The following is a 26,605-nucleotide window of genomic DNA, read 5'->3' as shown; positions in this document are numbered from 1 at the left end:
TTTGAGGTGGAAAGCTTTCCACCTCAAGTCAGAAAATAAGTGCAGGACATCATAGTCACTCACGGTGGAGTCCTGTACACCGTGACTGACTGGTCTAGATCGACCAATCAGTGAACAGGGTGTAGAGCCTGTCTGTCTGATAGTAAAAACAGAGAGATGTGTTGGGACTTGTGGTGTAAAGTTCTCCACCGTGAGGAATGATGTAACGTTGTAGTTTCATGACTCAAAAAGACTCGAAAAGACTACACCGCGGTGTAAAGCCTTCCACCGCCCAGGCGACTATGATGCCGGCTTTAGCCAATGAGGCGCAATTGGTGGAAAGAAATCTGGAAGCTGGAGTATTGGTTGAGTGGGAGTATTGTTTGAGCTTCACATAGTTAGCACACTGCAGAATATAGTCACGTTGGCAACATACATTACCATTACAGTATTTCATTAATTATAAAATGACCTTTTTTAAACAATGTTATTTTCTATATTCAACAAAGCAACAACAACCACTCACTTATATAAACATATTTTTATTTATTTAACTTTTTTTAACAATTTATTTAATTACACATTTTTATTTTTATTGTATTTCTTTTTAAAACATTAGTTTTTACAAGCGAGCCCACACTGTTTCGTAGGAACAGTATCTCTAGTTATTATTATTATTTTTAGTATTAATATTATTAGTGTAATATTATATAGAGAATGATTAATATTTAAGGCTTACTACCATGTGTTTAGTACTGAGGTCAATTCTCTGTGCAATAGCACCATCCAGTGGTACCCTTTGTATTCATAAAACGGTGAGGAAAAGGAAAAGGTTATTGACATTGGATAACCTCTAGTCTAAACTAGACCAGGTCAACCTGGTTGTGCCAGACCCCCTGTCTGTCATCATCATTTATGACATCATGCCTTTTGTAGGCATGTCATCATCATGTCATCATCATATATACCCTTTATATAGAAAAGGGACAGACCGACATTTGCTTATGTAGGCCTACCCATTTCATGGGTCTGGCAATCAAGAAAGCAAACATGTTAAATCCGAATGATTGTGGTAGGCCTAGGCTATGATTGTCCCAAAACCAGACAGACCAAAAAAAATAAACCTATTGTAACACCTTAGTTATTACAGGGTATAGGACCAGTTACTAGGTTCTGGAGACCACAGACCATGGATCAGGTTTTCTAAAATCCCGACGACTTGTATTAACAAAAATAAAAAGTAGAATGACAGATAACAATATTACAAAAATTACAAATATTAAGACAATAATAATCGCAAAACTACAAAAGAAAACCAACTGTGCTCAGACTGTTGAGTATCACTATAGTTAATACTGTAAGTAGGCCTACCTGTTGTTTTATTCTATTTTAGTACTATTTTCTCTTTCAGGTTTTAGTTTATCTAGTAGCCTATAATTTCTTTCAGGTTTACTAGTCTAATTTAATGTAAGTAAGTGTAAGTAAGGGTAAGTTGTTATCCCTTTTGGCATTAGAGCTTAACCAATAGCCTATATTTATCTTCAGTTTTCACCTTCGACAAACAAATTTCACATGAAGAAGAAGAGGAAGAATAGCCATTCAGTAAATGTCTTATTTAATTTAAGTTAAGGGTGCTGTTTACAAGCTCTTGATCCATTGCATCTTGGGTGGCTCGCCATCAAATATCCAATGACAAGCTGGATAGGAAACAGTGTCATATTCACAAATTAGGATCAGACCCTTAAAGGTTTAGAAACAAAAACAAAAATAATGTCTAACTACTAACAGTACATTTACAATTAGCTGGGTACATGATTACATAACAACTGTGAAGGTTAGACAGAGAAGGCTGCTGCAGTCACAAGGACAGTACAGTTCAACTCACTCAAAGTCAGTGTTTAAACTGTGAAGGTTAGACAGAGAAGTTGGGACCTCGACAGAGTGCCAACTTGCCCACCGAACAGCACCCAACAGCACCGAAAGAGCTTTCTGCTGCTGGTGCACAAGTAGGCCATATATGGCCACGATTGCACAAGACGCAAGTTGGCGCCTCGACAGAGTGCATTTATTTATATTTGGATGATTTCATTCTATTCAATTGACAATTTGACCTGGGTTACACTGTTTTGTCAATATACTAGAAGTTTGTGGCCGCTCATGTCTAGAGATTGCGCACGCTTGGCAGGCGCTCACAGCTACGTTGCACCAGTGATCCCACTGATATGGCCATATAAGGAGATCTGTATCTGTCAGTCCTTGCACTCTGTCAGAGAAACACTCTTGTTTCAAAGGAGTGTAGGCCACTTTGAATTTCTGTGTGGAACTGTCAGAAAATATATTGCTTGAATGATCAGGTACAATATTCGGTATAATCAATGTTGTTGGACCCTCAATGAATACTTTGATGTTGCTCTCCATCTTTCCCCTGGAGAAGGCTGTGTAGAGTTGGCCATAAGTGAACACAGGCTAGGCAAGTAGATGCCAACTCGTTCATTCTCTTGACCCTGACCTTTATTGATGGTAACAGAGCAAGCTAATCTGATAGGGAACTGTCGTCTAATAAAGGTAAAGGGAAGGTCATCACTTCTGTCATGATGAGGTATCCTTGGGAGGAAGTTTTTTTCACCCTGGGCTTGTTTGCGCCTACTGCAATCTCACACTCAATGACTTTGTCCATCATATCTGCATTACCACCATTCTGGTGCCATTTTTGAGAGTGCGGTCAGGACCTGCTTGCAGGTTTCTAAGTAGCATGACTGGTGCTACCAGTTTCAACTTCAGGTTATGATCAGGGATTCCAGAGGGTGTCAGTGAATTGAGGAATTCCATAGGCATGGAGTCCTTGTGATTGTCCTCCTGAATGGAGTCAGCTGAAAAGTACACTCTCTCTTCAACAGGGAAGTCAGCCAAGCAGCGGTTGTTGATTTCTCGGATACAGTGCCTTTGAGAAGGTTGTCTTTGTCGTCACATACATTTTGCAGGTCAGGAAAGGTGTATGAAAACATGTGCATATCTCCCTGTTTGGGCCATTCTGTCCCTGACATCAGCTGTCAACATGTAAGCACATTCATGGTGGGGAACATAGCTTATAGATGTTGCCTGATGAAGGTCTGAAGAGACCGAAACGTTGCTGAATAAAGTTATAAGTGAAGACAGTGTGTGGGACTCCTTCTCTCCTCTCAGTATCTATTACACTGTTCCAACGCACCTGTCCTAGTAGGTGTGCAATAGGACCTTGACCTCTCTTCTGAACATAGCTTATAACCTTGCCAGAGTACTGAGCAGTATATGTGCAAAAATTGGAGTGTGTAGAACCAGTCGTGTGCTGTGAGACCCAAGACATGCTGACTCGGGACTTTGGATGGCACTTTCAATAAAAAGGAGGCCTTCCTGACTAATTGGGGATTAGTTAAAAAAAAGATGCATCATTAGACCCTGGCTTGTTTTGAGACAAAAGAAATCTGTCTTTTCAATAATTGTAAACACACTAGGGTGTACACAATTTGCAAGACGTTGTGGGTCTGGACTAGATATTTGAGGCTAGTCTGGAGCCAGGTGAAATATTTGGGGGACAGAGACAAATGCTGATGGCTGACCTCTTCGCGACGTGAAAACCGCTGTCGGCTACAGTGGCAGCAGGGTAGCGATGGTTGAGTGTTACTTATTCTTCTTCCTCTTAAGGATTTTGGGAGGTTTCTGTCTGACTTCCCTGTTCTCTGGTACCGATGGCTGCCAGGGGAGAGGGTTCCTTCTGTACATGGGCCATGGAGGCAGTGTCAACACACAGGACACAGCAACACCTGCCAGTACAATATAAACCGTCCACACAAATTGTTCAATGACAAAGCCATAAGTGAATCCAATCACCGCTGACACAAGTATTATCCATTGGAAAATCTGTACAGCAAGCTTCTGGCCTTCATAATCCATATGTTTTGGAATTGAACTGTATTTTGACAGCATCTTTGAAAGCATCCCAGACACCATCTCTCAAATAGTTCGCTATGGCCTCAGAGCAGTCAGTCACTATACTGCTGTGAGCCGATGTGACCTCATCTTTTATAGATGGAATTTGAGTGAACGTCATGGTTACATCACTGCGTTTACATCCACATTGTCATCAATATGACGTCATAGTACTGACGTCATAGACTGGCCTGGACTCCATATTTGGGCATGCCTGACACTTTGAACTCCATATATGGGCATAAAAGGGACAGACAGACCAGTACAATGGGTTCTCTGACATGGGTACAAATTACAACAAGTAAGACAACTCAGGGCGACGTGCGACCTCTCCCTAAAGGGCGAGGTCGCACCAATTCTTGGCTATCTGTCAGTGATGTATATCGGACAGTGCCTGTTGAGATTGGCAGAACATGCCCATATATGGGCATTACCAAATATGGGCATTCCCAGATATGCCCTTAATATTGATGACATCGGGACAGGGATCTCCATATATGGGCATAGAACGGACAAGGACGTAATTCATTTGCAAGTGTGATCTGGGAATGCCCATATATGGGCATGTCATAACATGATTGCCCATATATGGGCATTCCCAGATATGCCCTTAATATTGATGACACTGGGAAAGGGATCTCCATATATGGGCATAAAACGGAAATTTGCAAGTGTGATCTGGGAATGGCCATATATGGGCATGTTCTGACATCACATTGTCGACTATATATGGGCATAAAATATATGGGCATAAAAGGGACATGAAGCCAGAGCGTGATGTCAGAGCAGCAAACCCATTCTGTTAAGAGTGGTTCCCCTTCATCACAGTGACATCAGAGCATGATGTCAGAGTCATGTCACAGTGACAAGGGAACCAATAGACTGTAAAAAAAAAAAAAAAACGTGTACTGACTGACTGAAGGACTGACACAGATGGAGACAAGTTACGACATTTCTCATGGTATACAAGCTTCGGTCGAAGTTTCCCCAAACTGAAACAAAATAGGCTACACTACTAATCTAAAACTTAGATGTTGTCATTACTTTATTCAAACCTTTCTGGGCCTGGACCTGTGGACCAGGAGTAGCCTAGAGTCTGACGCTCTAATCCCCGCGCCAGACTTCCCCATTTATGCACGAATTATGATGCACAGCTAGGGTTTAGTCAATCCCAGTAATCAGACAAAGAGCCCTTCTATTGGTGGCCAACATCAGTCATCCTTCTTATCCCAGCCACGCTCGCAAATTACATAAAATAGACATCCAATCCAATCCTATGTCATAGGCTACAGGGAAGCTTGTTGGTCTGCTTGTTTGGTTCTCCTTGACTCCGTGTGAAGCGTCATGATTGTTATAGTTGACCTATTGCTGATGTTGATCGACTTCACCTACTCCATCCTCAGTGCCGTCGTGCAGACGGTCCTCGGCCCACGGCTGAAGAGCATAGACGGAGAGCTATGTCTGATCACCGGGGCTGGGGGCGCGCTGGGGCGGCTGTTCGCTCTGGAGTTCGCCAAGGAAGGCGCGCACCTGGTGCTCTGGGACCGTGACGCTGCAGCCAATGACAGAACCGCCGAGCTCTGCGTGGAACTTTTTCCAAAAGTCAACGTGCACCGCTACACGGTCGACCTGTCCCGTCGCGAAGACGTCTACGAGGCGGCGGACCGGGTGAGACGCGAGGTGGGAGCCGTCACCATACTGGTGAACAACGCAGGGGTGGTGGCAGGACGGAGGCTGCTGGAATGTCCCGATGAGCTGCTGGAGAGGACACTGCTGGTCAACTGCCACGCGCTCTTCTGGGTGAGACTTTTACGCATGCAATTTTGATCAATTGAATACTTTTAATTGAGGTCCCTTTTTTCTCAATTCATAATGGCAAATTATAGGCTGTAGGCTACTACTATAAGCCTAGGGATATTTCTTTGTTAAATATAGACCTAGCTGTAAAATGAACTGGACCACAATGGAAACAACATTTTGTGTTATCCTTTTAGTGTTATCCATTGTATATTGTAGGCCTACTGCTGTAGGCTACTATGTTTGCACACTGCTAATAAAGTATGCAATCAATCAATCAAGCTCCATGTTCCATAGCCTAATTGTTGTATCCAACCAGGAGAGAGCGCTTATGGCACAGGATTGGAAGTGATTCAATAAATTGGAATACTATTAATAGCCAGTGGTGTAAAGTAGCTAAGTGCATATACTTAAGTAGGCTACTGTATCAGTATAAGTACAATTCTTTGTTATTTTTAATAGGAGTAGGACTATTTCCATTGTTTACACTACAGGCAAATATTGTAGGCCTACTTTTACTCCACTACAATTATTTGAAACTAGTTGGCCTACTTTTTAGATTCTGATTATTATTACAAAACATCAACCACTTCAGCCCTATATACAATACATCTTAGCCATTTGAAAATAGCCAATCTACAAGCTTGTAGATCTGCTATATTCAAAAAATCTGGTACCAGTACGCCTACTTCTACTTATTGATACTTTTACTTGAGTAAAACAAATGAGTAGGCCTACTTTTCCAACCACTGACTATAGCCTAAAATAAAATGTAAGCTTACAAATATGGGTAGGCCAATACTCTCTCCTGATTGGTGAAATTGGTAACTCACCTGATGTATTTTATAAATAGTTAAAGAGGAGACAGACAGACAGACAGACAGACAGACAGACAGACAGACAGACAGACAGACAGACAGACAGACTATACTGAAGACACACTCTGTTATGCAAACTAGTCCTTACCCGTTCAAAGATATGAGCTCCGAAATGATGTGCAGTGTGTGGGTTATGGGGTGTGCACTGTGCACATAGTATATGAGGGATGGAAAGTAACTTTCTGTACATGATAATATGTAGGAGCATCAATGTAAGAAATACCCGTTTCGTTTAAAGGCTACAGAGATAATGTGTACCGATCTACATGACAACATCTGAAAGAGGGCACACACACACACACACACACACACACACACACACACACACACACACACACGCACAGACACACACAGAGCTGGTTAAACATGTTGCCCCATGCTAGATGCAGAATAGATATGCCTCATGCTAGATGCAGAATAGATAGTAGTTACACCATAAAAATGCTAATATACAGCATATGATTTGTGAAAGTGACAAACGGGCTTCACAGTTATGTCAGGTGTGTTCATGCTAATGGTGATGCGATTTCAGATCAATTGCTCCAGCCACTGAGGAGAAACGCTGTGACAGACAGACAGACAGACAGACAGACAGACACTCACTCACTCAGACAGACATTCGCAAAATTATAGTATAGATAAGCACATGTTTTAAAGCTCTATATTACATAGTAGCTAATCATTCTTATAGACTCTGTGTTTACCAGACTTGTTAATTCCTGCAGGAAGTAGATTGATTTGATTGATTGAATACTTAGATTGATTTTTATATTGATTTGATTGAATGGCACTATATTTTATTTTAGGCTATAGTCAGTGGTTGGAAAAGTAGGTCTAATCAATTCTTTTACTCAAGTATGACACATTTTGGAAAAATCGTGAATTCCTTTTGTCAAGGACCCCCAAAATGATATGTATTTGGCCACGGACCCCCATCTCAAAATATTTAGTTCCAGGGACGCAAAATTACAAATGTTCGCTTAAAAAATACATATATTCAAAGATTTGCACACATTTTCAAAACAGCTGTGAGCTTGTATATCTGCTATTTTTCAATAGTATAAAGTATATAATAATTCAGGCCCCTCCACCTTGGGCCCTAGTAACTCAGTCCCAAACCGGGGAAATCCCCACTGTCAGATGAAAAGAAGTAACTTGGACTCCTCAGTCCTCATGCATAGAAGGAAGCATGAGGTCAGTCCGTTATCTCCCCAGGCACGGCAGAGAGAGAGCAGAGCCCAGGATTACATACCGGTAGGCCAGGGGTCTTCAACAGGGGGTCCGCGACCCCTAGGGGGTCCGCGGAGGTACTGCAGGGGGTCCGCGAAATTATTGCAAAAAAAAAAAAAAAAAAATCAAAAAATGTTTTTTTTTTTTTTCACATTTATGTTAAAAAATAAATCATGATTCTATCCATTTTGAATAGCTTGAATACATGATTACTATGCAATTGACAGATTGTTGATATTATTGACATTGGTTCTCAGTTAATAAGTAGTATGTTTAGAAATGGTAGTGGTACGGCCCACCCTGCTCGCTGTAACTTGTACATGTTTAAAATAAAAAAATATGTCGTAGCCCCGACCCCCCCACCCTACGAGGTGGTAGGGGGTCCCTGCTCCATCTCCCCATCAGTTTGGGGGTCCCCGGCCTGAAAACGTTGAAGACCCCTGCGGTAGGCAATTGGCACTGGGTGAAAATGGGTTACAAAATCGTGGGATAAAAATTATTTAAAAAAAAATCTCAAATTTAATTGTGTCCTATTATGTAAGTCAGTCCCATTCACTTCTGTCCTATAGCTACATTTATGCCTGGCAGTGTGTTTGTGCACTGATGTGTGACGAGAGAGAGCATGGGCCTCAGTCAGCCACGCTGCACGTCACCAAACTATAAGGACCTTTCATGTGACTGCATTGAAATATAACGTGAGTGAGTGGACAACAAAGGGATGTGAAGGCATGTGATTCTGTTTATGATCCTCTTAGTGTAGCCTCAGTCTTATTATGCTCAATATGAAAGGGTATAAGCCCTCCAGCGATTTAATTCCATTCATCTTTCCACTGACATATTTAATTCCAGTGCTAAGGCGGCCTTTCACACAGTAAAACAGACTTTACCGGTGTCATCCCTCATAATTATGTCTACCTAGCATTGTCTTTGAATGAAGGTGATTATTTACATTTCAAACCCACAGATGACAAAGGCCTTCTTACCTCAGATGAAAGCAAAGAACCATGGCCACATTGTAACCGTGGCCAGCGCACTGGGGCTTTTCAGCACTGCATGTGTAGAGGTGAGACCATGCATGCAGCATAGAGCTGTTACTTAATGTTTGCTCACAAAACTGCAACACTTCCTTTATCAACAACACTGGTTATCAACATGCCGGCACTAATTGGCGAAAAACTGGATAGTTCACCCAAAAAATAACATTTTTTCTATCGATTAATCACCCAATGGAGACTTGAATTCATGGATATTTTTGTTTTTTTGTCGCATTCCTACGACAATAATTTGATGACCAGCAGTGGTTCCCTATGGAGACACAAAGAGCCTGCTTTGTTCCCTATGGAGACACAAAGAGTCTCCTCGCATTATTGGCTTAGGAATGCGACAAAAACGAAATAATATCCATGAATTGAAGTCTCCATGGCATAAGTAATCAATAGAAAAAAGTTACCCTTTGGTAACTATCCCTTTAACATTCTAATGATAATATCATGACATTAATATGCGATACATATTGTATTGATGTTATTACCTTGCTTATTGTATTGATGTATTACCTTACAATAAGTAAGTTGCTCTGGATTAAGAGCGTCTGCTAAATGCCTAAATTGTAATTGTAAATTGTGATACCGATAAATAGGAAGTTAATGTCAGACCATATTGATCGAAGCCAGAACACAAATAAAAATGTTTTGAAAATGCACACGGCCCACCCATCTGTCCACTTTAAGTGGTCAGATACTGTAGGTGGGATACTTGAGATTTCCAAGTGGGCCCTGATCCAGGAAAAGGTTGAGAACCACTCCCCGAGAAGCCTTGACAAATGATTGTACGATTCATTCAAATTCTGAATACACTAGATAAGAGGTGTGCATTGGCACTGCCCTCACGATTCAATTAGGTTATGATTCACCAGGATTCGATTCGATTCTCCATGCTTCACACTTTTCTATATTACTGCACATGACACATTTCTCATCAGTCAATACAAGCAGTCAGATGTACTGAACAACATATTTCATTTAGAATTATATGTAATATTATATACAGTATTATAGTTGTATTATATATCATTATATTTTGGCTATAATTGATTATGTCACGTTGCTGCATCGATTATGCACGGCAGAATCACGATGCATTGCTGAATCACTTATTTTTTACACCACTAGAATACACTGTTTATTCTTTCTCCCCCCCCCCCCAGGACTATTGTGCCAGTAAATTTGGAGCCGTTGGGTTCCATGAGTCACTGGCCCATGATCTTCATGCAGAAGAGCTGCACGGCATCAAAACCACATTAGTCTGTCCTTACATTGTAGACACAGGCATGTTTGAAGGCTGTGAGATTAGGTGAGCTATTCCAAGACCTCCACATTCATTCTTATTGTTGGCAACGCTGAACCAAAAGTACATAATCTCTCCTTTTTTGATTTTCCGTCTGATGTCTACCAGGAAAGAGTTTAGAAGACTAATCCCTCCCCTGGACCCCCTTTACACTGTACAACAGTCCATGAATGCCATCTTAGGTGAACAGCAAATGATCTGCATTCCTCGCCTCATGTACATTCCCTTCCTTGCACGAGCGTAAGTATTCTTTACGATACAACTGATGATTTGTTAACCAGAGAAGTGAAAGCGGCAGCAGGTGTCAAGGAAATTGTTAATCCATTAAGACACCGGAAAGCATCCATTTAAATTTTTTTTTTTGTTGCAAAAAAGCATTATTTTATACTTTAGCCATTCAGAAATAGAAGATATACAAGCTCTCAGCGCGTCACTTAGTGCTCTGCTGCGAGCTTGTTTTTGAAAAATCATGAACATTTGTGAAACTCTTTGAATATATTTAATGCAAAATGTTTTAACTCAAATATTTGATCCTGGGGGTCCCTGGAACAAATTGTTTTGTGATGGGGGTCCTAGACATGAAAAGGTTAGGATTTAGAATACATTTGTAGATTCGGCCTCAGGTCTTAATGGGTTAAAGTACACATAACAAATATGCCATATTTACAGTATACCACTGGCAAAACTGTGGTATTTCCATGTATTTTGTCTCTGTTTTCTAGACTGCTGCCATGGGAAGCAAATGTTGCAACCTATCGCTTCATGGGAGGTGACAAATGCATGCTGCCTTTCATCAAGAATGCTGAAAAGAAGGGTTCCAATGTAAAATCATCCTAAGATCACTGTCAAAATGGCTCGACTCTTGGCTTAAAACCATTTTATCTAATGGACCAACACATACACCAAAGACTTGGTTGTGACAATTGAAAAAGAAATTGTCTTATCTGAAGGAAGTGACCAAATATGTTGTACTGTATGCAGTTGTAACTTAGTCATACAAGTTGGGCAGTCTAGTTTAGTTTTGTGTACAGTGCTTATACTTGGGTTTGCCAACTATTACATTTTAACATGAAGTCCCTTTTAAGTATGGTATAAAATAAAAATTGTGTTCACTTATTTTGGTGCATTTAACATTTCTGCTCATGAGAATAAGTTCCACAAAAACAAATGAACCAGATTCTAATCCGCTAAACAACCCAGAATAAACGAAATACGATGACAGCAGTTTTGACGGTCAAGAGACTGAAATGTAAGCGATCTAAACAAGTGCCTTTTTAATTCACATAATAGTGCGTAAACAAAGATTAGACAATGAAGACAAAGCTACGTTACATGCAGAGAAAAAGATGAAGCATTATGTTGGAACTACAAAGATACAGATACAGTATTTGACAGACAAATAGGAATTTAGGGGTACAAGTAACAAAGAAAACATTTCTCATCAGAGATACACATTAGGCTGACATAGCCAGACGATCAGAGATTTCCCCCTGTGTCTGATACGAGTGGGAAAGTCTTAATTGGAGGAATGGGCTTGGATGCCTGAGAAACCATTGTAACAAACCTAAGCTTTGAAGAACAAACCTGATACAATCCCATATGAAGGACAAAATCTTTGCACTGGTTTTCTGAAACGTATTGTTTTTAATTCATCATTACACCCAATTTCAGCCCATTCACTGAACTCGGATGCTTCTAGACCATTAGGATGCATCTCCGACCGTCTGGCTATGCTACGATCCAGAACACAGCTGAACCTTATTTCAGTTGCCGTCATTGAAATAAACTGACACATTTGTTAGATGAAACCTCAACCCAAATGTTTGTCGAAGCTAGCCTTTCAAGTTGCCATTATGATGAAAGAAAAGAATGCAGAAAACAACAAAAAGGTATTGGATCAATTCAATGTTGTCAAATTATCCTGTCTTCTTTTACACCCAAATTGTTTAAAAAAAATATTCCTTTAAAAAGAATACCCCCCATCAGAGGAGCACATCCCAAATCCAAGCAGAATAGCCACACCGTGCCTGCTGTCTCCATTAGAATGATCAGAAACCAAACGCGTGTACAGTCCTAAGTTCATTCAGTCAAAGCAGGTCTTCTACTTTGGCTCCGGGGGCATTGTGCCCACTCCTTGACTGGTGCAGTCATATTCTTATTAGTTTTAAACCAACTGTACTGTTGCTGCCTGTAGGTAACCCTGCAAGTACTGGAGGGCCTCTGCATCCAGATTGGTGCTAATCATCGATGGAACCTGCCATGAAACAAAAAGAAGAGATTAGAATCAGTTTAGCAGGTGAATACCGCGCCGGATTTGCCCCAGGGCGACTGTGTTTTGGGGTGACCATTTTGGTATTCGATCTGTGGCCTGGCAAAGTGCCATTAGTAAATAACATGGAATTGAGGACTTGAGTCAAAGTGTTATTATCTACTAAACATTGTCCCTTGGGTCCAAACATACCCGTCCCGGACATGCAGTAGAAAGTTTGTGGAGCGACTGGGCCAGCAGGATCTTAGGATTGCCAACAGCCTCTCCGATGGGATCGTGTTCCTTCTTCCCAGCGAAGGCCAGCTGAGAGAAGGCGGTCTGGTAACCTGGCGTGTCTTCGATGTCAATGAAGTGCTCATCGTCAGGGATGCTGTCGTCCTCTGGCAACTCAAAGAGGCCGATCAGGGCCTGTAGCAGGGGGGTCCTGAACAGAAACACACAAAATCAAACAATCAACCTTTGAATTTCAAACGAACATGCCATGCTTTTTCCACAAACAATTACCTTAACGAATGTGTAGGTTTTTCATCTGCATGACAGATTGAGTTGGGATACTTTGGGATTTTACGATTCCTTTTTAACAATTCCTATATGGGGTTCCAAATGGACAAACAGGTCTGTAACTCTGAGAATGTACGTTACGGGCCCATCTGGTTCCATTTGTACACTTTCAAATGTCAAAGTTTGAGAACCACCGGTATTGTAATTGCATAGCAGGCGCAAAGTCCGCTATGCAATTACATGTGATGGAAGCAATTCCAGTTCCACAATGTTGGATCCGATCATCCGGTTCCTCCGATTCCGGATCCCAACGCTAGTGACAGAAGAAATGTACTATCTTCAGGTCGACTGCTCACCAGAGTTTGGTGTATTCTGTATCCATCATGGCGGGGCATTCGGTGAGGACTTTGGTAATGCCAACAGCACAGATCTTCTTCTCCACTGGGCCAGACACCTTCTGGACCTCTGGAATGACTATTTTCTCCAACACCATGCCAAACATTCTGCAACACAAGAACCAGAAGAATTAAATTGAAGTCTTTAAACCTTCCCGCATAGAAACCCTTGCTGAGTGCCATGCTTTATTTTCTACAATCACATGTGACCCACTATATGAAAATCAGTCACATCAATTGAAAGAATCTAACTAGAAAAAGTGCAACTCGGAGCACTTGTCTCCACTAAGGTCAGGTGTGGGTTATCGTGGGCCAGCAATGTCCAGTGACCAGTGCAAAATCAGTGTGAAAGCCCATAAATCACTCTCGAGTCTTGTTAATACTTAGCTGCCATGCCGACATGACAGTAATATGGGTGCAAAATGGAAATGTCTAAAAAAAAACTCTTTATTAAAAATATATCTAATAAAATAAACAAATATTGTCAACGTTTAGTAGAGTAGCCTGTCTAATAGGATAACCGAATATCCACACACACACACACACACACAAGTTCAGATAAAGTTAAAAGATCTATTGTTCAATTGAGTTTCTCTTTTGTGTGGAGATATTAAATAATCTTGAACATTTGTTTGTAGTTCCAATGCCACAAATGCCTTTTACTTTCCACCGAGATTTCACTTACTTTGGCTGGATGCTGTCAAAAATCTCCTGAAGAGCAATCGCTCCATATTTGACCCCAAAGAGGTTAATAAACACCAAGAAACCTGAGGAGAAGAGAAATACCTATGAACACAAACATGGCGAGCAGTAGAGCGTGTGTATAAGAGAATGATAACAAAGACTGGATAATCCTCACGCAGTTAAGATCAGTGGTTCAACCTTTTCAGGCTGTGACCCACCAAAATAATCATATTTGAACTGGGGGACCCCCTACCCTGACAAGCACTTGGAATTGTAGGAGTTGAGGCATCAAATTCTGTTTCACTCAGTTCCAGAGAGAAGAATTGTGAAAATAACTGATCTACATTGCTTACAACATTGAGCATTTTTTAAAGCGGTTTGTTGATTACTTTTGATGCAGTAATCTTTCATTTTAACGCATTAAAAAGGTCTTGCGTCCTTAAATAGTCACTTGAAATGTGCGGATACCCCGTAATGCCCGTATCCACTTATACTGTATGTTGGTTCCTTTACTGTTGATTGGGAAAACAATGTTGCACATTAGCAGATGATCTGGGGACCCCCTCAACATCATTTGGGTCCCGGCCCACAGTTTGAGAACCACTGCGTTCGATGACAGTTATTATCGACTGGTATGTGAATGTGAATCCAGGTCTTGATTATGATATCTGCACTCACTCTTGATATACTTGGTGGTTTTGGAACTTTGTAGCCTCTGGAAGAGCAAAATGAAGATCTGTTTCCTGTACTGGGTGATGGATTCTCTGGGGGGGATGAAGGTAGGGAGAAAGTCATAATCTTATCCAGCAATTTGAAGAAATCTTGAGTCTTTTTTTAATCATGTTCCAATAAAGGCAATTTCTCTGTGGTTGACTTACGGGGGCATGTGCTCTACAATGCTGTTGAGAAGGTAGAAACCTTGATGGTCGTTGGCCTTTGAGGCGATGAGCTTTTGGAAAACCCCCAGCAAGCCAGGCTGTGAGAAGAAGGGTAGAAGCAAAGTAAGGCAAGTGTCAAAACACAATACAGGAAATAGTTCATCCATAGCAGATAGTAAGGGTAATCAAACCGAGACTATTCAAAAAACGTCATGGCATGATGGCCTGTGCGCAAATAAGGGATCACAGAAAGCATTTATTCAAGCAGAGGTTCAGTCTAAGATAAAATTGTCATCTGTATTTGCCATTGTCCCACCATTCCTACAACACCTACTGGCATCAGAAGAGGAAGATATGGTGCTCTTAACTCATTGACTGCCAAGGCACGAGTTTCACGAGTTATTACAGTACTCCCAGGCTGCCACAGCCCGAGTTTCCCGAGTTGGAAGCCATTTTGAAAAAAAAAAAAAAAAAAATTTTTTTTTTTTTTTTTTTTTTCAAAATTTTTTTTTATAAAAAAATTTCTAAAAATGCCTCAAATGTATTAGGCATGATCGCAATTGCAAAATTGCATGTTTAGCCCCATAACAAACACATCTTTCAAAATGTCAAAAATGGCTGTTTTGTCTGACTTTGAAGGCTTGTATCTCATGAATGCCTGAACGGATTTCCAAGCGGATTTTTTTGTTTGAAAGCTGTTAAAAAGTACTACACATATGGTGCATGATCTAGGCATGGGCGTGCACGATCCGTGCACTAAAAATTGATCCGTGCACTAGAAATTTGGAAGGTGGCAGTGTTTGTTTTGTCTGACTTTGAAGGCTTCTATCTCATGAATGCCTGAACGGATTTCCAAGCGGATTTCTTTGTTTGAAAGCTGTTAAAAAGTACTACACATATGATGCATATATGGTGCATGGGCGTGCACGATCCGTGCACTAAAAATTGATCCGTGCACTAGAAATCTAGGATAGTGGCAGTCTGGTACTTGGGGGCCATCTTGAAATGGCATTCAATGAGTTAAAAAGCATTTTTTAACTTTTGTTCGTGTATAAAACTGCACAGAACTTGTACAGTATACAATCTAATGCTATGCTCACGCGCCTTCTATATCTTATCTCAGGTACCATGTAAATATCTAGATAATTTGTATTTCGTTTTTCTTCCCCTTCCTTCTATGGAATATAACGATACGATGCACAAAAATTTCACCCACGTCTTTACTTCTGTAAACCGGCGATGTGATGATAAAGCTGATTCTGAACGGACACAACACCTTCAAGCAACTACATATATATATATATATATATATATATATATATATATATATACATACATACATACATACACACACGGTCGCACGCACAATTCATTCTCATCTTAAAAAAAAAAAAAAAAAGATACGAAAATCGGACAACCCACAGGGTTATTTTATGTCCACAGTAAGTAGGCTGCAGACAACAATGCCACCACATACGATTTTATCTGCCGCAGAATTGGCGATGGTGGCTCCACCCTTCTGCAGGTAGGCCTGGAGCAGGCGGACCAGAGGGGGGATGTTTCCAGAGCGCTCCCACAGCACAGGCTGCAGCAGGTGAGGGAACAGAGCCATGTAGGAGTCGGGGATGGAGTTGTCATGGATCTCCAGGAGCAGCGACATCACCTGGAACACGTACGGAACAAATTCTGCAACAGATGAGAAGATCAAAAGCGACATTGAGCGGAGGATCAAAAAAAAAAAGTAAAAAAAAAAAAGTAAAAAAAAAAAAAAAAAAGGTTTCAGTTCACCCAAGTTAGTTTTAGTCATACTACACTATTTTGCTTTTTCCTATTATACTATGGAAAGAGCTGGAAAAGAAGGCCCAGGAGAGAGGACTCTGGCGGACTGTAATCAATGGCCTATGCTCCATGAAAAGGAGCGATAGGCATAAGTAAGTATACTATTTTTAATACATTTCTGTTTAGTTTTAGTCATCTGAAATGTTTTGGCTACTGAAAACAGTCCATCTGCCATTTCCGGAGCACAACGACCAAATTAATTATTAGAATTTCTAGTTTTTATTTGTTGATGAAAATGTCAATATATTTATAGTTTTAGTCATCATAGCTATTAGTTTTTATTTAGTTTTCATACGTGAAAAAGGGTAGTCGACGAAAGTTTTTTTGTCATAGTTTTAGTAGACAACATTAACGCTGGTCTGATCATAAATGGAGGAAAGAACTGCAGAGAATTCACACACCCTGGACATCATTCTGAAGGATCTCAGTGAAGACAGGGAACAGGGCCTCCTCAAAGCTGTTCACAGTGGCAGGGCTGGCCTTGCAGGTGATCCGGATGGAGAGGCACAGGGCTTCGAACAGGTAGTGGTTAAAGTGCGGCTTGCTGGGATTCTGAAAGTTTTGAGATGTTTGAGAAGTGAGAACAGTAGATACAGCTTATACTGTAGGTCTTGGATACAAAATGATCTCAATGAATGGATTAGTTTCAAAGTGTGTATGAATATCCTCTTGAGCAGGGGTCTTCAAAAGGGGGTCCAGGGGCCCCTAGGGGGTCCTCAGAGTTCCTACAGGTAATGCTCCAAATCTTTGTGTGATAGGATTCTAAGAGGTGAGGGGAACATTAGCCAAAAGCTCACAGCCCCTTGCGCTGCAAGGCATTGTGAGTTTGTAGATCTGTTATATTTTGGCAAATGTTTGGTTTAGAGAAAAAAGAAAAAAAGAGCAAACCAAGTAGAGAGCCAACGTCAAGTTTACTAAGTATGGAGACTCGAAAATTGACTCATGCTAACGGCGACTCAAAAAGTACGAGTCGAAAAATCGAATATTTTATTATTATTTTTTTTTTATTAAATTTTTCTAAAGTTTTCCCCCCAAAAATGTTTTAATCGCTTCAAAAACGTTATAAGCGTTAATGTTTTCCAAATGTGAGAGGACCGGTGTGTGGGTCTCTGTGTCGGGGACGAGTGCATGTCTGTGTTGTGCATGCATGCATCGCAGATTCGCATGCATGCGGCGCTTAGTCAGGTCCACGGACTACTGGTTGAGAAACACTGCTGGACTGGTCTGATGCGCACGTCATAGCATTGCGCGCCGACTTGTTTTGTTTACGTGCCTGTGTGCATGCATGCTTGACACGAAAGCTAGCTTGGCAGCGTCGCCTCGTGTGCAGTGATTTTGTCAAGATTGACAATAAAACAACACAAAATACATCACTCGTCGTTAATGCGAAACACCTGTGGACGCGGTCGGGGAAGGAGAGCGGGGCAGACAAAAGCTCCACATTGATACACCAGCCCGGGGTGCCAGCCACGGCAGCCAGAGCGTTCACACTATACTATGTTCCATGGACTTTGTCACTCCGCTCCGTCTCTAGAGAACAGACTCTGTGCTGCTAACGCAAGGAAGAGCAATTATTATTAGGGCTTTGATGCAAGTTCTGATGGGTGCAGCTGCATAAGTTGTGTTGCTTAAAGTAATGCGCCGTTGTGCTCTCCTCTCAGCTGCTGCTGAGCAGGAAAAAAAAGTGAAAAAAAGTCGATCGACACGTCAATTTTCGGCTGCGACGCGTCGATTTGCAAATAATGCGTCGATTAACATCCCTACTTGAAGTGGTTAAATAATTTCAGAAAATACACATGCATTAATATACATTCAATATGAATGAAAGTGCTGTCAAACAAGTCTATGAAGCCATCTATAAGATTAATCTGCAAACAATTTTATACAATATGTAGTGGATGGGTCCCTGCTTCATCTCTCTCTTAGCTAAGGGGTCCTTTGCCTGAAAAACATTGAAGACAGTTTTGTCTTCTATACATAAACAGCTTCATAATCACAGTTTGCTTGCCTTGCTGATTATGAGGAGCTTGTGAGTGAGCTGACCAATCAGAGTGGGAATGTAGGGAACGATTGCCTCCTGCAGGAGGGAGAAGCTGCGCATGATCGCTAAAAAAAGAAAAGACAAAAGACATATCGTCACTGTCGGGCAGAAACCTTGTATCTCCAAGTACCCTTTTTTTTCGCAAAGTAAAGCCCTGCTTCATCATACAAGGCCATCGCACAAATGTAGTGAAAACAGAAGATTTACAAGCACACTGTGTGGTTGTAGATCGGCTGTTTTCACTAGTTTAAATCATTTTTAAAATGATAAATGCAAAACGAGGAGCTTTGGACATACAAGGTTCCCACCCGACAACGACAATATATTATTCAGGATTTGTGAGTCATTGACCAATGTAATGAATACAGAGCTAAGCTAAGCATTGATTTCAACCTGCAGTCAGTTCAAAACATCTACCTTTCATGATATATTCATTCTCCGAGGATCCAGGATGAGATAGAGACTTGAATAAGTGGTTGAGCAGCTGCTCGGTGTAGGGTGCCATCTCTGTTGGAGTGATGCTGTAAAACATGCAGAATGGAGTTATCCACCAAAAATGCTGTTCAATCTCAAGTCTAAAAAAAAACATAATGACAATCACACATTAGCCAGCCCAAGATGAGCCATTTTCACATCATTATTAAATCATGTAATAATGAATAATTCCTATGGTCGCAAGTTACTATGAAAAGCTCAACCGGCTGTCTGTACCTCTGTCGGTACGTCACGTCACACTTTTGCCCCTACTTTTATCTCTCCACCGTTGGCCCTATCGATGGCAAACATTGCACACACACTCCTTGGATGGCAATTCACAATCTCTGCCCCTGATTTCTCACATGGCCCTCTTCTAGCGCCACCACCAGGCCAATTTTTGCAAACCACATTTTTTGACACTGCTCCTACATATTTTGGCCTAAAATCACACAAAGCGGTATACAGTATCTCTAAAGTCATGTCATCAACATGGAATTGCCCCATTTCCCATATTCCCTCCTGATTGGCTACAATTGCCTTCTAAAGTTTGTGTATGCGACATGACGGTCGCTTATCTCCCGATTAGGGAGTCTTACTGGTAATACTCACAGTGTAGAGTTGTTGGGCCCTCTCATGGTGAACAGCCTCTCTAAGGCATGTGCAGCATACGTGTGCTCCACCGTGCTGTCCGCTTGCAAGTGAGCTACCAGTAGAGGTACGGCCTGGAGCAGCTGTTCTTTAGGCAGCTGGAAGAGAACACATCAACAAATACATTCATATCCTTTAAGAATGTACAGCTCATAAAACGTCACTTTGTGTCACTTCACAATTTTGACAGATAGGGTAAAACTATATTATAAAATTATATTATATTTATATTCTTCTCGCTTCCTGCTCCAACAAATGGACGCTTGATGACGTCAACGAAAGCAAAACTTCCAACAGACTTTCTGTCTGCAGTCAGATCATGCCCTACAGCCCAACAATTCTCTCCAGAAACACAGGCCTATTTCATAGTTTTCTCTGTCCCTTACATCGGTTAAACGGTATAAAATATAAATAAACCTTTTAAGGACGGGACTTTTAAACCTTAAACCGATGCCTGTACAAGAGACATTACAAAGTTGCAAAATACTAATTCATGGGATTTGTCTCTTCAGAATGATGCAAGTATATTTCAGCTTTGCATCAAACAGAAATTGCAGATAACCTCTCCTGTTCAAAATTGCAGAAAACCTCTCCAGTGGATATAGGGGAAATATTTTTCCTAATGGCCATACAGGAGAAACCTTTTTCCTAATGACCACGCAATCTCCCCATTTTTTACTCCGCAAACACTACATCTACTCGCATTTGGCGACGCTGTGTTTCATGACCACAAATGCAGTCCTGACGGGTGTTGTTGATTGAGTTGGAGACATTTGTCCATTTCAATCTTATTGGTTAGCAGTTCATGACTTAATGGTTATCTTCATTGTTAAAACATATTCAAAATGATCATCCCTAGTACAAGCTGACACACCATCTAAATGGAGCTATTGGAGGAAGTAGGAGATCGTACCTGACTTCTGAAGATCATGACGTACTTGATGGCATCCGCCTTCAGCACAGGAAACTCATTCACTAGGAGGAGAATTTAATTTAGAGAAGGAATTGAACTTACATTGCATGACAATGTCTACATCCGCCAAAGAAGACACTTTATTATGGCTGACAATCTGACAAGCATCACCCCAATATGGAATTTTATAGTACTGTATTTACACTGCAAATTCAGTGTATACACAGATAATTGATGACTTTCTGTGTTCTTTGAAGATTTAACCACGTGACCTGAACCCCAGCGTGCCCAACGTTAGATAAAAGTTGCAGATCTACAAGCTCACAGCGCATCGCGATGTGTCATTATGAGCTTGTTGATCTGCCATTTTTGGCAAGACAAGAGGGTCTAAAGTGGTTAATTAAAAAAAACATTGAGATGCCAGTGATATGTTTTATATAGAACATATTGTATATCAAAAGCCACAGCCGTAACAGCAGCTCAATTCTGAATCAGTTCCATATTAGGCCCATAGATAGAAGTCTTACCATTAGGAGACTTGAGGTCTGTGAGAATGTGGTTGACAAAGAATTCTGTGAGATTCACCAACTCATTGGCTTGTGTTATTCCATGCTGGGGGGGAAAAAAACATCAACACTACTCAAAAACATTCACTTGGAATGAAAGTGTTATAATGGAGCCAGTTGCATCCCATGTTTATCTGTTATCATATGTATTGAGAAAAGTGAACCAACAGAATTTCATTTAATATTTTTGATTAAGTACAAATCCAGGCTATAATTCCGAATTATACAAAGTATCATTGCAATAATCAACATTAGAACTTATTTAAAAAATGCAGAAATACCTTTTGAGTCTGCGCTTTAGATGCAAGAGATGTGACAAGATAAATGGCAGCGTCTTTGTGCTTCCAGTTTACTCCTGGGTTCTTGGCATACTCCCCCAGCATAGAGTTCACATAGCCGGAGAAGATGGCTGTGACAGGCCCCTCAAAGAATTTACACAGGCCTCGTACCAGGTCGCATGCAGCCCTGCGACGCGTATCGATATCTGTGGGAGGATGGTGATTAGGTTAGTGTGGCCATGCAGGGCACAACTGCCAGCATTGTTGTGTGCACTCAAATGTGTCGTCTTCACACCTGATCCTTCCAGGTCTCTTCGGATGTATTCCTCTGCGTTATCTTCAAAAGCCTCCTCATCAGCACCTAAAAACAGAAATATCAGTGAATCTGGTCAGCAATAAAGTAATGCATGCACACATTTCTTTGGGTCATTGAACATCGTTGGAAGTATATTTAATTTCAGTTAAGTGCAGTTTGTGGAATCCATGTAACATTCAATATAAATAAAGATGAATCATGATGAATTATGAATCAACACAAACAAATACTACAGATAATCTTACTTCTGAACTCCATGTTGGGCACGATCACTTTTTCACAAATGCTAGTGAGTATGTTCTGGTCCTCAAACAGATGCTTGTAGTGTGGCCTTTCACACACAGATGCCAAGAACTGGATGGCATTGCTTACAAGCTATAACAAAGAGTAGGTTATTTAATTTCATTAAAGGAAAAGTCAACAGCTAAACAAGACAACACAGAAATACACACAGCCAATAGTCTCACCAAGTCGTATTTGACCTCCTGGCCAGTAGACACCAGAAGGCCCCAGATAGCGGTGACAAAGCGCGGCAAGTATGGTTGGAATTCTTCATCGTATTTCTGAGCGTACAGAGCTGCGTTGTCGCAGATCTGAGATTTCAATAGTTCCAGGAGACCCGCCTCCTCCTCATCCTATCGAATGGAAACACAATAAACTGTCACTATCCTTTCACAGAAATACGAGGACGCATGCTAGTGTGAAATAAAATAAATAAGCAGACTTACATCCGTTTGTAAAAGCTTGTTATCCAGTGTCAGCAGATTATGAAAATTAGACATCCAAGTCTCCATGTTGTCTTCAAAGAACTCTGGGAGGTCCTGTGTTAGGATGAAGAGATGAGAAATTAACAAACAAAAACATATAATAATTTTTTATTTATTTTTTGCAAATTAGTAAAAGCCAATTTAAACGCACCTGGAAGTTGAGACTATAGAAGACCTTCGAGATCAGCGTGAGCGAAGAGAAAAGGACCTTCAAGGCATTTATGTCTGTAGCATGTGTCTGACACAACTCAATGGTGGCCTGAAATCACAAAGAGAAAAAATATAGCATGACTTGAAAAAAGGGAATATAATCATGCCATCATGACTATTACTGTACACATTACCTATTAAAGGATGTGATATATTTATGTAAAACAGCAGATAAGTGCTCTCTATATATAGAAATGATCTCAACATTAAAGACAATGACGACAAACCTTGAACAGTTCAGTGAGAGGTTGAGCAAATGTGTCCAGAACCAGCTTGATCTCCAACCAAAGCTCATTTGACTTGAACTCATGCCGATATCTGAAATAAAAATACTATTTATTTCAGATATCAGCAAAACAAAATATACCAAAAATATAGCTGAGAAGATGTGATTCAAGCCAACATGGACTCTTATTATAAGTTGAAAACTGTGAGGGGTCTGGGCCTTTGACAACTGGATAGAAGGGTTAGAAAATCTCTGCATTTCAATTCAACTTTCTCACCAGGCACATACTCCCCTGGCCTGGAAATATCTCTATTTGTCTGGGGTTAGATGACAATAGAGCAAACACATTAGTGTTTGAGGCCATAGAGCATGCACATTAGTGTCCTTTACACATCACCATTCTCGTACAAATTATACTAGTGGTAAGCTTGTAGTAGCAGAATTGGCCACTTGTCAACTTGTGCCTCAACCAGTCCTCCCGGTCCTGGAAGCTGAATCAAAATTATAGGCCAAAACATTCAATGTGTTGTTATAACACCCACATCATAATTGTTGCCCAAGTAACGCATATACTTCCAATAATTGGTGAAAATGTCTATCTATACCATCTCATTTGCATTTGAAAATCTCAAGGTCAATAATGCAGACAGATCTGTATGCTGCTACCTCTTGAAGAGAGAGTGGGCAGTGCGGAGCACTCCGTTGATGATATGGAAGTCGCCGCTTTGGAAACGGTTCACCATTTCCGTTAGAAGATCCGGCCATTTCTGAGGGAAATCTTCTCTTCCAATTATGCTGATGGCATCACTCAACTGTAGGAAATAAAGAGCAAATGTACAGGCAGACACAATGGTTAAGCTCTTCATACCATGCTGCTTGAATCTGCACACGCCTGCTCTGCTGCAGACAATAAAGGACCCTGTTAATGATGACGGAGCAGAACACAGAAAGGTGTACCTGTTTTTGGATCTGTTCCGGACTGCTTAACATCAGATTTACAATGTTGGCTTTGATTGTCGTTCGGTCTGGATCAGAGATCTTATTTGGTTCATCTTCAATCTTATGGGACAAAGACGATAATATTAAGAACACACCTCATCTCAGTTATCCTTATTGTCAAAGTAATCTGCGGCACCCCTGGACTTGCATCACAGCACCCACTTTGAGAAGCCCTGATCTTGAGGTTGGACACTCACTATACGCCAGTTCCTCTTGATGTAGTTCTTGAACGTAACGGCAGCACAGACCCGGATCACATTGTCCTGTGATTTCTCCAACAAAGTGAGGAGTAGAATGGGATAGTTCTGGTTTCCCTCAACAGACTCCAGGAACTTTTCAGCTAGAACAAATGATAAAACAAAGCAGGCCGGGGTTGGATGGATCATAAATATAAAACATTATCCATTGAAAACGATTATCAATTCAGTATGATGTACTTTGTGAACAATCGAATCGGTGTGGCCTGTGCCCTGCTGTGGCCAGTATAATGTAATTTGTTTAGATTCCTCACCTGGACGCCGTACTGCTGGATCCGGGTCCAGTGTTTTCCTCATAAACTCAGTGAGGGATAGAAGGTTAGCATCATTCAACTCCATGCTGGTTGCTGCACAGAGGGATAAAGGGTGGGCACACACACACACACACACACACAGCCATGTCGATCCAACGTTATAAACAAACTACTGCACCATCAACAACAGGGGAAATAGTCTATTTTTACGAGAATTTGGAAAATAACGTTTTAAACTACTCAACAAGCCCCGACGGTCTGAAGCTGTCATTATAGTCATCGCTGTAGTTATTGACACTTGACAGTAGCTAGCTTGGAGAGGCTAGCATGCAGCTACCATTAGCTCAGCCTCATTGCATTGCCATTGCCAACAGCCATGGCTACAGCAGGGCTCCTACCGTTATTCACACAGTAGTATCACCGGGCATGGATGTCACTAAGCTCGCTTAGTTAGCAGCTTGGAGGGAGAGCACTCCCCCAATTGCATTATAGAACTTTAAAGAGCAAGTACAGCAAGACAAGAGGACAGGACCACATGGGGTTCCTGCGAACAAGAACTTTATGCCACACAGCTTCGTGTCAAAGTTATTTGACAGTCTTTTCGCTGCTTGGTAAAAGCCACTCGTTATGAAACAAAACTAGCATGTTAGCCCGAAATGGACGCTCCAACAACATTACTACTCAGGGAGGCTAGCAAAGTAGCCACTCACTCACTCTCTCACCCACCATCCAGTCACCATCTCACACTCAACTTTGCTAATGCTAGCATTAGCCTGCTAGTTTTGTCAACCATAACTTATAGCATATATACCATACCATCATCTCACAGTAGTGTGGCACGGAATAAACACATCAATACGATTCGTGCAACAACACCCCTTAACCGCACATATTATATATTTGTAATTAGGTATTCGTACCCGTTACCAGTCAATGTGGTGATGATGAATCAATGGTGGATGATATATGTATGTTGTATGATAGTCGCTGGTGCGGCTCTTCTCGCCTCTCGCGACGCTGCTGTAATAATTTCCTTTCAATTCAAACAAACGTCTCAGCAAAAGGAACTGCGCGGTCAGACTACTGCTGCTCATGCGCAGAAGCAACGACTCAGCCAGGCCACGCCCTTCTTTGGCCTACTTATGTCCAGGGTGTCGTTCCGTACGACGGTGTCGCGTGTGGTGCCCCTTCTTATTATAACTCTATGGTGGTGCCAAATGAAGGCTACTCCAGTTACAGGTGTTTTTCCAAGCTTGCTGTTTCTTGAAGTGGATTCCTGGGGTCACTTAATATTCCCCATTCATTTTCGCCATAGACTTTTACAAAAATATTTATAACAATTATGTTAAGCCTCGAACCAAGCCATCCAGGATGGAGGTGAATCATGACCACATAACCTTTTTTTCTATGAAAAGAACATTTTGAAAATCGCTAAACAAAGGGTAGTTATTAAATGTAGTATATCAAATAATGTAATATTAAAATATGTTTTCACATAGGATCAAAGGTTATATGATCATGATTCACCTCCATCCTGGATGGCTTTGTTCGAGGCTTAACATAATTGTTATAAATATATTTGTAAAAGTCTATGGCGAAAATGAATGGGGAATATTAAGTGACCCCAGGAATCCACTTCCGCTGCGACGCTCTATATCGAATATCTCAATTTTAACTTTGCATTTCCATGCTTCTTCATTATCAACAGACGCCTTGAGTGAATTTAAAACAAAGGGGTTTCTTAAAAAAAAAAAAAAATTAGTGTCTAGTGTTTCTTGAAAAACTAAAACTGACTTATTACAGTTCATTTTATCATATCAGAACAATATAATTTTTGGACTCTTTCAGGGATTAGTGTATCGTATGAAACTCTTATGGCACTGAAACACCA

At 41.0% G+C, this 26,605-nt stretch overlaps 2 protein-coding genes across 2 annotated transcripts; one reads left to right on the top strand and one right to left on the bottom strand.

Annotated features, from left to right (window-relative positions):
• Positions 1-5,289: 5,289 nt before the first annotated feature.
• Positions 5,290-11,033, top strand: rdh20 (retinol dehydrogenase 20; the record flags this gene model as incomplete). The annotated part of the gene is made up of 5 exons (XM_080727892.1): positions 5,290-5,745; positions 8,815-8,913; positions 10,057-10,202; positions 10,305-10,436; positions 10,919-11,033. 5 exons carry the CDS (start codon positions 5,290-5,292, stop codon positions 11,031-11,033), a joined length of 948 nt encoding a protein of 315 aa, XP_080584018.1.
• Positions 11,034-11,442: 409 nt separating this feature from the next.
• Positions 11,443-25,760, bottom strand: LOC308286754 (exportin-2). The gene is made up of 25 exons (XM_080727878.1): positions 25,635-25,760; positions 24,715-24,807; positions 24,401-24,543; positions 24,162-24,263; positions 23,871-24,016; positions 23,206-23,296; positions 22,920-23,027; positions 22,730-22,822; positions 22,469-22,636; positions 22,247-22,376; positions 21,981-22,046; positions 21,689-21,891; positions 21,369-21,453; positions 20,842-20,903; positions 19,890-20,026; positions 19,221-19,324; positions 18,771-18,868; positions 17,164-17,314; positions 16,401-16,609; positions 14,924-15,021; positions 14,724-14,809; positions 14,047-14,128; positions 13,323-13,469; positions 12,658-12,889; positions 11,443-12,450 (listed from the first exon to the last, which is right to left on the bottom strand). The coding sequence occupies exons 2-25, from the start codon at positions 24,797-24,799 to the stop codon at positions 12,361-12,363; spliced, it is 2,916 nt and encodes a 971-aa protein (XP_080584004.1). The 5' UTR covers positions 24,800-24,807; positions 25,635-25,760; the 3' UTR covers positions 11,443-12,360.
• Positions 25,761-26,605: the final 845 nt, after the last annotated feature.

The sequence above is a fragment of the Nannobrachium achirus genome, assembly GCF_963921795.1.
Source record: "Nannobrachium achirus genome assembly, chromosome: 6".
Lineage (NCBI taxonomy): Eukaryota > Metazoa > Chordata > Actinopteri > Myctophiformes > Myctophidae > Nannobrachium > Nannobrachium achirus.
The sequence above is the reverse complement of the archived record's forward strand: the minus strand, read 5'-3'. Positions and strand labels throughout refer to the sequence as shown.

Coding starts and splice junctions, on each gene's coding strand:
- LOC308286754 (XM_080727878.1), bottom strand. CDS start 24,799: ATGGAGTTGAATGATGCTAACCTTCTATCCCTCACTGAGTTTATGAGG. Junction 21,454..21,688: donor CTAAAGCGCAGACTCAAAAG/GTATTTCTGCAT, acceptor TTTCCCCCCCAG/CATGGAATAACACAAGCCAA. Junction 20,904..21,368: donor AGACCTCAAGTCTCCTAATG/GTAAGACTTCTA, acceptor TTCTCCTCCTAG/TGAATGAGTTTCCTGTGCTG.